The 12,981-nt window shown below is 35.1% G+C and overlaps 1 protein-coding gene across 1 annotated transcript; it reads right to left on the bottom strand.

Moving 5' to 3' along the window:
- Window positions 1-3,993: 3,993 nt before the first annotated feature.
- On the bottom strand, window positions 3,994-5,466 carry LOC149933403 (mite group 2 allergen Gly d 2.02-like). Its single transcript, XM_090156770.1, has 4 exons — window positions 5,361-5,466; window positions 5,191-5,295; window positions 4,186-4,364; window positions 3,994-4,123 (listed from the first exon to the last, which is right to left on the bottom strand). The coding sequence occupies exons 1-4, from the start codon at window positions 5,461-5,463 to the stop codon at window positions 4,043-4,045; spliced, it is 468 nt and encodes a 155-aa protein (XP_090012896.1). The 5' UTR covers window positions 5,464-5,466; the 3' UTR covers window positions 3,994-4,042.
- Window positions 5,467-12,981: the final 7,515 nt, after the last annotated feature.

The raw sequence follows: 12,981 nt of genomic DNA on the forward strand, positions 1-12,981 counted from the left end.
TTTTGACTCCAGATAAGCGAAACACAGCGCCGCCGAAACAGGACGCTAATATATTGAATACTCGTTACAGGTATTAAAATGTATTTATTTTTACCGTTTTAAGTAATTGAAACGAACGGCACGCGTGGTCCAAATCCACCCGCCAAAGGCTCTTCTCTCTCTCTCTCTCTCTTTTAACTAATACCGAATCGTGCGGGAACTTTCTATTAGCGAGAGTAGCTCGCATTTTACGGTCATTCTACACGGAACATAAACTAAATTACAAACGCCGTTGACCCTGAAGTGCCGTACCCTAAAATAGCCAAGTCCGTTACTGACTTTCAAACCACCTCGGCACAAAAAAACAATAAAGAAGGTTCATAAAGTTTCGAATAATTTTACACTTGAGAATTTCGTCTTATATCAGAAGTAGATAATATTTATCTTACTAAAGAAGTATCCATCGAGATCGTAACACTGAAATATACCAGTGGCGTATAGAATTGGAAGTTTCCGTGTGCAAACTTTACTAAATTTTCACCCCTTTTCTACCCCCTGGGTCAATTTTCTTGCTACGTCACTGAAACATACGTTCTTTCGCGGGTTCGAAGTATATACACCACATCACTACTGAAAATTAACCACCTGACGATTTAAAATATAAAAATAACACTGGCTAAGGATTTTTTGTTATTTATAAAACCAGGAAACTATAGAGGTATACACTTGGAATGTCTAAGGTTCCATTGGGACGGTGATACGAAAGCGCGCCGAGAAAAAGGCGGGGCTTAACTACGTCAAGTGTAAGACGTAACACGACATTTCAAATTCATTGGCTCGAGGTTTGACGCGAAAAGAATGCGTCGTCATGGTAACAAATAGGCGATCTTCCCGCGCAAAAAAAAGCTTATAAAACAATGGATTTAAAAACCTCAATTTGTTATCGTGCTTAATATTTTGAAGTAATTATAATGTTCTTCGCGAAAGAAGTGTAGTGATACCTAATTTCAGGTATTTGTATGGTTATAAAAGAGATAATCAGGTAAGCTAATAATATAATAACCATGACTAGGCTTAATGACGAGTGTTCGTCGAATGAGGGTAGCGAGGCGCGAGAGTTTTTCTCGTGAGTTTTCCCGCTTTAAGACACGCCCATTTCTACAAGCTTCATCACGGCCGTAAAAATCTTCCTTAGACATTCCAAGTGTATACACTCTTTTTTTGGGAATTTTGCTGGGCGCGTTCATGTTGAGTTTACCCCCCTTAACCCCCATTCTCCATATCCTGGGACCAAAGACCCGAGCCTAGACCCCCCACCGGTGGTTCCAGGTAATGGCCGACTAGCGGCCGGCCAAAAAGAGGGGTCGAAAAGACCGCAAAAAAGAGTGTATAGTTTCCTGATAAAACATATTTTCTTATGTATTAGTTTTCAAAATGGACATAGTCTTTGAACAAGCTGTTGTAAAGGTACGTGTTTCAAGCGAATAAAGCTACTTTCACATAGAAAACAGTTTAAATGGGTTTAAAACGCCTGGTTCACACCACTCCTTCGGGACGTTTTGAATCGATATTAAAGCGAAGTGAGAACGCGACTTAACATTAACAGGATAAGGAAATTAATTAACATTAACCGGATAAGGAAATTAATACTTCCATATATGATATACGTTACTTAATCCTGGTTGTATTGATTTTTCCCCCTTAAAGATCTTGTTCTTAAAATAAGGATGACATTCTTGTCAACTTTGAGCACCTAGGATTAGGGTATTTTGCTTGGGTTATTAAAATTCACCAAAACCAGTTTTATCATGATAGAACGGAAAAATATCTTTCCCAAGAGTGCCTCGGGCAACCGGCTTCTACCATAGACTATTCAAATAAATAGACGATCAAAATCGGCCCGAAAGAGATACAGCGTTATATTATTTAGAACTTTTTGAAGGTCATTAAGATGTCGACGTAAACAGTCGAGCTACGTCGAGGAAATTCGCAATTTATTTCTGGAAAAATGACAGTTGAAAGTGGACAAACATCTTGGATTTTTTCCTCGTAATTTTTTATTTTTTATTTGATAAAGCAGCCTTGATAATTATACGTTATTATGTCACGAAAAATGGACAAGTACTGCTTATCCGTACAGACTTTGTTCGTGACAAAATGTAGGTGGTGTTCAGTGCTGGATTTCCCATTAGGCAAATTTCTAGGGGCGGACAATTTCTGGGCCAAGATTTTGAAAATGTAAATATGAGTGCGAAACCCTACTCATTAATCGTTTAACTTTACGAAAACCAACCATGGTATGCAGTGAAATAACGTTTTACTATTTTTACCTATCCGAGGGTACTTTTTTTTTTGAGATACACAAACATCGGTGTCGACCCGAGGCCTTAGACACCAGAACACACACAATAACTGATTAATCAGGGTGAGATATGTGTAACGGCCACGCCAACGGGGGGATACGTGGGGACAGGGGTGGGGACACCCGTGGCGGAAGTATCCCGACCACCCGTTGGGGGATTGGTAGTCGTCCTCACACGGCCTTCCACAAACTCTGCCTCCCGGACGCCTGGGATTACAGGAGTGAGCCACTACTCCCGGCTATCCGAGGGTACTATGTACCCTAAGAGGGGTTTTACAATCACCGTGTGTGTCTGTGGGTCGGTCTGGGCTACGCATTTTCGGGGGAAAGTGTAATCGCTGCGTACGCAGTTTTTTAGAATTAGGGAAAAGGTTTTTTCCAAAAGCCCCCTCTTTTTATTTTACGATTTGTGATTGTACGTGACGCACCTTTGACGAATTGTGACGGATCGAGTGCTGAAGGTTACGTTAAACTTCTAAACGTCCAAATGGCTAGGTTTTTACCAAAGTCTTAATGCGAATTTGCGATCGCATCGGGCGGGTTTCGAACTCGAGCCCTCCTGCGTGACAGGCGGGCGTTCTACCACAGAAACACGGATACACATTACGCTTCACTGAAAATTATAAACTCTTCCGAGGATAGGTATATTTTGGCTTGCCAACTTGTTTTCTTATTATTCCATTTATAAATTTAATATACTTTGAAAAATATTCTATTCACAAAAATCGACTTTCTGGCTGGTGAGTTAAGAAATATCAAATTAAATGGTAATAGGTCAGTTTACAGTTCGTTCGACGCAGAGTTTGCTTAAAGCCTAGTTCCCACTTAGCGAAAAAAACAATTTTCGCGCTGAAAATTGACGCTCGCGAATAAAATTTGCAATTTTTTTTTCAAATTCGCCGCTCAAGTCGCGTCTCCGCGGTATCTAGCGAATGTTCTATTTTTTGACGTCCACACCTTGGCGATAAAAAGCTTCAGCCAATCAGAAAACGCGTTCCCTCGATCTATTCCGCTCCCGTCCGTCACTTATTAAGCCTAGGTCTTTAGAAAAGCGGCTCAGCCAACTTGACCAAGATACTGAAGTAAAGGTAATTATCTCACGAATAGAATCGTTTATTTATTGAAATTATCAACAGGAACATCCATTTGGTTCATTTTGAACTGATGTTTTATATTAGGTCTAAAACATTACTAAAAACCGCACGAGTTGTTTTCAGCGTTTTTAAATTTTCGCGCTAAAGTGAGAACCGCTTCCCCAGCGACCAAAAAAACGCGTCTTTTTTCGTTGCGCGAAAATTTTATTCGTCTCGAAAATTCGCCAAGTGGGAACTAGCCTTTACAGGGGTACGCAAAAACTCGGATTTTTTTTAGCTTCTTTCAATCGAGAGATGGCGCCAATAGTTCCTAAATTGTAGCGAAAACGTCCTAGTGGCGCCATCTCAAGAACTTCTGAAATTAAAAACAAAATTCTAACATCGCCCTGCCCCTGTGACTTACTACCCAGTTATACATCAGTAAACCCACCTATTTTCTTACAATTACGAAAGCAATTTGCCGTTCATGATTTGTACAAAATGGCACCCACATTTTCACGAGAAATATTTAAATTAAAAAATTTACTCTTACAGCACGAGCGAGTAATTCATTCTTTTAATGAAGTAAAACTTAATTATTACAAAAAATCGGCACACATTCTTGGTACTAATAAACAATGACGTTAGCCATTAGACACATCATTAATTCCTTATCGACGTACAGCTTGAAGAAAGTCGTACACTTCACCTGAAAAAGAAACAGATTTCGATTTTCTGACGAAGTTAAGAATTCTGATGTATTGAACTGACCGCTGGGAATACGGGTAAAATGTTGAGATCAACGCTGTATTGTTGGAAATCTCCTTTTTTGATCGGACAAGTCAAATTTCCGCTTTTGCAGGCGTCTCTTTTCAACCCGGGGAACGTGACTCGAATATCTTCTCCCAAAATGGCGCCCACTTCGTGACGTACTTTAGTCGCGTCCAAAGCTAAAATTCCACCATTTTATCTTAATTCATTCGTTATTTGAGTTATACCTAAACATATTGCACACTCTCCAACAAACTAACAATTGTATGTGACCCCACTGACTAGTGAATATGAGTAAGGGGTAAAGTTGTGTACAAACAAGCCTAAATGTTGAAATGTTACGTCATATGTATCATAATTGTATTTCTAATTTATAATTAGTTTTCTAGAGGTAAAAATAAATTGAATAAATTTAGGATTCATGATGCCATTGTAATTCAGAGGTTTTGAATATTTATGACGTAATTTAGGGCTGGGGGGTCTTACCAAATGTTACCAATCATTTCGAGAGAGAGAGAAGTGGTGGTGTTAATTTTACGGAAAAATTTCCAGAAATTTTTCCGCAAATCGGAAAAATAAAAAATATAAACAAATTACTTTTTAATGGTTTTGAATTTTTTAAACTTTTTATCGATATAAAATGTAATCATACTACAAAACATTAATAGTGTTACATTGTTAATCAGTTTGGCCTAGTCTAGGGGTTTAGTTTTACTTTTAGATTCGAAAAAATTAGGCGAAAATGCCGCTTTATTTCAATTTGCAAACAATAGATTAGACTAATCATGGAATGAAAACGTTTTTTTATTTTTTTCGGAAAAAACGCCTCGGTCATTTTCCGGGATATTTTCCGACTTACAACACTAGAGAGAAGTTACTGTAAGTATCGAAAAAGTCGAATATTGGGATAGCGTAATTACTGGAAAGCCTCTAAATGTTGCTCTACATACGTAACTGAATTGCCTCACAAAACACAACTAATTCCATAATATTAGGAAGACTTACTTGACGTGAAATTAGCTTGAACTCGGAGTGGATTTGTACCTCGTTTAACTTCGCACGGATCGGTTTCGCAAGGCGTCACGTGCATTTCCGCGATGTCCGTAGCTCCTTGTTACGGATACAAATATAAATATATATAATAAAGAAAAACAAAACAAACATTTTTGTCTCACCTCCGCAGTTTTCAAATTTAATAGATTTGGATGACGCCAAAGGCATCCAAAAGCAGAAAAGGCTGCAGCCAACGAGCAAAATCAAACGACTATCAAAATCCATCGCGTCGTCTTGAAAACAAGCGCTTACTGTTTTAAAACCGTTCAACCTCAAAATGAAATCCAGTCCCGCAGCTGCAGGACAATCTTTTTCTTCCTTTCCTTTCGTTTTACAGCTTCGGGGTCTCTACCTTCGTTATCAGCCAAGGTCACACCCCGATTTTCCAACAACTTTTGTATCCCTATACAAAACTAGCTAGAAAGCTCGGCCCCAGCTAGTTGTAGTTATAATTAGTGTACTAAACTAATAAAAGGACAGTTCTTGTACATCATTAAGATATTAAAATAACTAAAAACCACTGTTGTACAATTAAAAGGTTTTATTACAAAAAACACAGCTACGGCCGTTTCGACGCTGGTGTTGGATAATTGGCAAAAATATCCTGGAGTTATACTTACCGCTGTGATAGAGTAGTATCGCTCTGTAGCTATGGCTGCCATTTTGAGGGCAGTTCTGAATAGAGTGGTAAAATTTAGGTCTAGTTGTCACAATGTAGCATATCATACCTTTGAGGTTTGTAGTGCAAAGGACCCCCCCCCCCCCCAAAAAAAACGTTATAGAGCTGGCAAATCTTTTAATTGTTTTCCAAAGTTTTAAATAGTTGCCCAATTTAGGCCTTATTGAGTTTGAAAGTTGTAAAGAACCCCCCACCTACTACCCCCTCGAAGAGATACAGTCCTTTCTAACTATATCTCAAGGTTGTTTTATTATTCCATTTATAAATTTCTGATATTTTGAAAAATATTCTACTCACGTATAGATTACCTTAGCTATATTAAAAAAACCGACCTTCTGGCTGGTGAGTTAGAAAATTCCAATGAAATGGTATTTTTCTTACTATATCATTTGTACTGCCTACTTATAAAGCAACCATGATAACAATTAATAGTTATGTTTTATCGATGTTTCGACAAAATGATAAAATGAATTGCCCCTCACCCCCTCATTGATAAAAAGTAGAAATATATGATTGCAGAAGGTTGGATTATGACGCTGTACCAGTAATAGAAACGCGTTTTCACAATAAGTGAGATTTACTACTACCAGCTGGGCAAATGAGGGAGATTTTATGTTGATTTGTCAACAGCGCACTCATTTCCAGATAAATAATTATTATATTTATAATAATATTATAATTACAGTGTCACTTTTTTAAATAAAGTCCATGTCAGTGGCAAAAAGTGGTAAATATGTCAAAAAGTGGTAAATATGGCAAAAAGTGACAAATTGCGACTAATAATCAGTAAATGCATTTAAATGATGTAAATAATATCTTTCAGATATATAGCATCACATTTGAGATAATGTTTCAGATTTTCACAAAAGAACCATTAAAAACACCTTAAAGATATACAGGGTGTTAACTAAAAAACGATACAGAGCCAATTACTCAAAATGGGTTTTAGGTATGATTTTGAAATTTGCAGGTTACATAGAGGGTGCAGGGGCACAAATGACAACGAAAATATCAATGACCTTGAACCAAGTCTTCAAGGTCATTCAAATTTTATCTCGAGAGCCATTAGGACTAGAAGAATGATTCCAATTAGAAATGTGTTCTAGGTTTAATTTTAAATCTAATCAGCTTTAACCTGATCTAATTTGACCAATTGGAAGCCAATAAATGTTAGACCAAAACCATAAGGTCGTGTGTGCTATCTAAACAACACTTGACATTTAAGGGCTTATAAATCGAAAACTACCAGGTCTAATGAATAAAAATTGTCGTGACACTCTAAACTGAATGTGGGAGTTCGAAATCTGTAACTTAAGATAACCTTGAAACATTAGTTCAAGGTCATACAAAATTTAACTCGAGAACCATTAGGATTAGGAGAATGGTTCCAATTTAAATAATGCCCACCAAGGTTTTTTAAGTTTTATTACCTTTTACCCGAGGTAAATAAACCAATAAAATTCCAAAATAAACGTTAATTGATTTTAGACGTAACAGGTATTTTTAATAGTAAAGCAATCTCCATGGTAACAGTTTTTAACGTCTTAAATAAATTAATTAACGTTTATTTTGGAGTTTTATTAGTTTATTTACCTCGGGTAAAAGGTAATTTGACTTAAAAAGCATTGGCGGGCATCTTTCTAATTCGAACCATTCTCCTAATCCTAATGTTTCTCGAGGTAAATTTTTGAATGACCTTGAACTAATGTTTCAAGATCATCATAAATTACAAATTTAGAACTTCCCCTCTCAGTTTAGAGTGTCACGACAATTTTGATCCATTAGATCTGGTAGTTTTCGATTTATAAGCCCTAAAATGTCGTGTCTTGATTAGAATACCACACACGACCTTATGGTTTTGGTCTAACATTTCTCGGCTTCTCATTAGTCAAATTAGATCAGGTTAAAGCTGATTAGACTTAAAATTAACCGTAGAAAACATGTCTAATTGGAACCATTCTCCTAATCCTAATGGCTCTCGAGATAAAAATTGAATGACCTTGAAGACCGGGTTCAAGGTCATTGAAATATTCATTGTCATTTGTCCCCCTGCACTCTCTATGTAACCTGCAAATTTGAAATTCTTACATAAAACCCATTTTGAGTAATTGGCTCTGTATCGTTTTTTAGTTAACACCCTGTATAGCAGACGAATTCAAACTCAGGAAAAATCGTTGGAAAATAGCCAAAAGAAATAACTAGATTGGGCTATAAACTCAATTATAGCCCAATCTAGTTATTTCTTTTGGCAACTTAGCCAGTATATTTGTCTAAAATAGCACAAATATATTTTTTTCTTTGGTATTGTTTTTTATTTTTATTAAAATTTATTATTTGCCACTATTTGGCATATTAGCCAGTAAAAGAATTATTCGCCATGTCGGTATTTACCACTTTTTGCCACATTACCTGACATTTAACACTTCGGAACACTGTATAATTATTATATATTATAATTATAATAAATATTATTAGTTTTCTAGAGCGTTACGTAATTTATTTTAATTATATAATGTATATATAGATTAATAAATCAAAATTTAATTAAAAGAGCGCTTTTCATAAAATCCATTAACTTTTAAAATAACTAAGTGATTGGTTGGAGAATAGCAGCTTCTCCTAAATGCAATACGAGCAATTGCTACACCTACAATAATATCAAGCGAATGCACAAATTAACTTTAACTTTTAAACTAATACTTGTCTCGAATAATTTGACGGCTGTTGACAGTAACTTCGACTAATTTCCAACGTTTCAAATGCTAATATTTACAAGGGAACGAGTTATTTACAAAACCCAAATTTAACAAAATCCACATTTAATGAGTTCCAGATAGAAGCTTCAATAAAATCTCAGTCAAAGTGAAATATAATATAAATTACAACAAAAACAGTTCTTCGAACTGAAAAAACAGTTTAGAGCTCGTTAGAGGTGCGGCCTTAAAGGGACATATATTATTTTTTTTTGTTGATTAATTTGTCAAATTAATTGAAATAGTATTAAAAAATACTCCTGTGAACAACAGAATGACGTCATTCTGCTTTCAAATCACAGTCCACTGCTCCTCCAATTTTTAACACAAAATCTTTGGTCAAATTTTGCCCACAAAGGTATCATATTTATATTTATTTTCTTCACACTCATTTAACATTAAAATTTTAAAATTTATTATTATTAGTTTATTAGTTATTTATTGCAGTAATCTGCAACAAAAAATAAACTAATAATAATAAATTTTAAATTTTAACGTTAAGTTGACGTGACGCGGATTCCCCCGTTTTGGGCTGCCTTAAAAAGCATCCTATACAATTCAGCGTGTTTTTAAGGCGGAGGGAAAAGTGAGCTCTAAATATACTCCGCTGCCGCGGAGTATAATATAATATATAGCGCTACTGGGAGTGGGCCAGCGTTGCCAGACGTGCGATAATTATCGTACAAGTCGTTAATTTCGAGCTAATTTGCGGGACGTACGATATTTTCAATGGCGTACAATATAGGACGCATTTTTCGATAATTCAGCTTGCGCGTACGATAATGTACGATATTTTTTTAATAAACCAGCTAAATCTGCGACTTTTAAACATAAGTTTTCAATCGATCGAACTTTAAGTGTTATTGAAAATCTTTGATTTCACAAGTGTAACGTCAGTATTTCACACAAAATTCAAATTTACCGCCAGTTTTCACGCCTACAATAATAGTTTTTACACACAAACCTAAGGGATTTGTGTGTACTGGGCCCACGTACAGTGTAGCCGATGCCGCCGCTGCCGTATTCCACAGAACTATTCAACAATTAGGTCTAGAAGGGTCGCTGATATGTCAATCGAAAGCATAAGGCACGCCCTCGGAACAAGAAGTTAATCATTTTCTCATTTAAGTGGTTTTTGTCGATTTTTGCCTTAAAAGTTACATACATTTTTTCAACTAAACACGACTTGGTTGAATATTATATTTTTAGTTAGTACTGATCATTTCTGAACTACGTTTTCGGTTGCATCAAGAAATTTTAATTTTAAGCGAGATTTCTGGTAACTCGAAAAATTCAGTTTGTTTAAAAATTAATTGAAAATAAATTGTTTGCGTTTCGCTACTTTATTTCCAAAACCAGGTAACTCGAAAAATTAGGTTCGTCTAAAATTTTATTTAAATTAACGTGTTCGCGTTTCGCTACCTTGTTTCCAAAACCAGGTAACTTCAAAAATTCATTTTCAATAAAATTCCTCTTGGTTTTATTAAGATATTGCACAAAATGATTGAAAATGTGTTCAAATTTAAATTTAATATTTAAAATAATAGTTATAACAATAGGGGGGGGGGGGGATTGTGTGTACGTAAATGTCCGTGACATCTTGTTTTAAATCGATAATTTTTTCAGGAACTGGCAACGCTGGAGTGGATTCAAGTAATATTTACTAGGAAATAGGAAAGGCGTAGCACCAAGATCATTTAGCTGCGCCCTCTAGCTTCCTTTACGGAATTCAAGTGTTTTTTACGGTGGCATTCGATAGCCCTTAGTGAACGCTATTACGTGGGGAAAATTCACAATCATAAGTTACCCAAAACATGGTTTATAAGTCCAAAAGATAACTTTTTATTATGTTGACATTTATTCCAAAAAGAGCAAGCGGATGATCAGAATTTTACTAAATAAAACTCTTGTAAGTCCATTTCGTAAGTATTGTAAGTAAAATAAAATTTGTAAATAAAACAAATAGACGCCCAAAATTTACTAGAAATTATCAGTTCGAAAAATTGTTTAGGAAAAAATCAACATGCTCAAAAAATACCTTTTTGAACCATAAAAGTGATTGTATACACTAAACAGTGATTGTATAGCGGATGAATGAAAAAAATTCAACAGTAATATTTTTTTTGCTTTTGTGAACGATTTTAATCCTGTTAAACACAGTGAAACAAAAAATGTATTCGATAACTCGAAAAAGAGAAAATATGAGAATAAAGCACTGAATTTGTTTATCACATATATACAATGTTAAAGTTGGGTTTTTGCGTGAAGCTGGTAAACACAGTTGATAAATTTAGAAATATTATACATCAACTTTATATAAATTAATTTAATTTAATAATAGGATAATATTATTACATTACAAATATATCTATTTTATTTTTATTTATAACGATAAATAATTAAAAAGTATCTGAAAGATTTGCTATTTCAATAAACATTATGCTGCTATGGGCTAATATGCGTTACATACTATACTTATGAATGTACTGAAGCCACAAGTAACAACATAAAAATAAGTAGGACACTTGGTGTAAAATTTGACGTCCTTTCAAATTTGGATATTTGTGAGCTCACAAATATCCAAATAGCGCCACACGGTAGAGATTCCGTAAACTATACTTCCGTTTTATTATCATTTGATAGTGGCGTTGATGATGGTAGTTAGAAACATACGCGTCGACATCCCTACAAGTGTCATACTTACGGATTTATGTTATTTAGGCTAAAAAGTATTGATTTCTACGAGAAAAAAATTGATGGCTTGCTTTTTAATTTAAGATGCTTAATTATTTCGCTGGCTATTTTGGCCGAAAATTTTATTTCTAAAGCCAAGATAAAATTTGTCTATACACTTTACAATTTCAATTAAATACATAAAATTCTAGCGATGGGCATAAACCGATATCGCGATTTTACCGATTAATCGGATCGTTTATAAATTATCGACTTTGGCGATAACGATTTTACCAGATTTTTCTTGAATTGGATGGGACAGATGGCGCTTTTGAGAAAGCTTACAACATTGAATTTTCGCTACTATCTCAGTTTTTTTCGGTAAACAAAATCGGTGTCGCTATAGATTTAGCACATCATTAAAAAATTATAGGTATGTTTTAAAAATCGTTATCGCTTTCGATATGCCATATAAAAAAAATTATAGGTATAATTATCGTTTAAAAATATCGCTATCAATTTTTCATATCCATTGAAAAAAAATAGTATCAATATGGTTATCAGTAAAAAATCGGTATAGCTATTGATTTGCCATATCAGTAAAACATTCGGGTAGGTACCGGTATGGTTTTCGTTTAAAAATCTGCATCGTTATCAATGAGCTAAATCGATAAAAAAAGCTATTGGTATCGTTTAAAAATCTGCATCGCTATCAATGAGCTAAATCGATAAAAAAAGCTATTAGTATCGTTTAAAAATCTGCATCGCTATCAATGAGCTAAATCGATAAAAAAAGCTATTTTTATCGTTTAAAAATCGGAATCGCTATCAATGAGCTAAATTGATAAAAAATAATTATATGTATCGTTTACAAATCGGTATCGCTATCGATTTGCCATATCGGTTGAAAAATAATTTTCTATATCGAGATCGGTGAAATGACGATATCGGTCAACACTGGAAAAATTCATACAATTTGTGACGCAACTTTTGTAGTCATGGACGAACTAAGTAAAATACCAGTTTTAAAAAAATGGAAGGGACGTTTTGGCGGTAACCTAAATACTGCGAGTTTCTTTGGCTTTTAAAATTGTAATCTCTCGCGATGGGGAAGAAATTGTGGGGGTCTTAAGTAAAGAATAGGGTATAAAAGTGTATCTGAATCGTTACGAAAATGTATTTACAACGACGACGCGTCAAATACTGACAGGAAAAATAAGCTCATATGAAGATGATTAATATTATGATATAAAATAAACATCGCCAAATATATTTCAGACTCGTAGTTGGGCCCGACGAGAGAGGGAGAAACCGGCCCCACTGAGGGCCCTAAATTTAGTTAGCTCCAGAAAAATGTCTCTCTTAGGGCTCAGAATTATTTATTAGAGGGGTCCAGGCCCGTTCTCGGCAGCTCTGCTGGAAAATATACGAAGCTTTTTGCGCCATATACGATGCGGTAACAAGGAGAGTACCGATGTGTTTATTGCCGATTTGGTTCAAAGTCGGCCATAATGTAGACCTATATGAGATATTAAATATCCCAAAAAGAGACGTTGCACTACCCATTCAATTTGCCATGGCAACCGAAAATGTTTTCGACCACTTAAATCAAAAATAAGATTTTTTCCTTATTTTACC

This window comes from Leiobunum rupestre, chromosome 8 (assembly GCF_980474605.1).
Source record: "Leiobunum rupestre chromosome 8, qqLeiRupe1.1.hap1, whole genome shotgun sequence".
NCBI classification, from domain to species: Eukaryota; Metazoa; Arthropoda; class Arachnida; order Opiliones; family Sclerosomatidae; genus Leiobunum; species Leiobunum rupestre.

What these genes read in the sequence shown, in the direction of transcription:
- LOC149933403 (XM_090156770.1), bottom strand. Translation starts at nt 5,463, where the DNA reads ATGGATTTTGATAGTCGTTTGATTTTGCTCGTTGGCTGCAGCCTTTTC. An exon ending in TCAAGCTAATTTCACGTCAA is followed by an intron (nt 4,365 to 5,190) that starts GTAAGTCTTCCT and finishes GTGGAATTTTAG; the next exon opens with CTTTGGACGCGACTAAAGTA. An exon ending in TTTTACCCGTATTCCCAGCG is followed by an intron (nt 4,124 to 4,185) that starts GTCAGTTCAATA and finishes TTTCTTTTTCAG; the next exon opens with GTGAAGTGTACGACTTTCTT.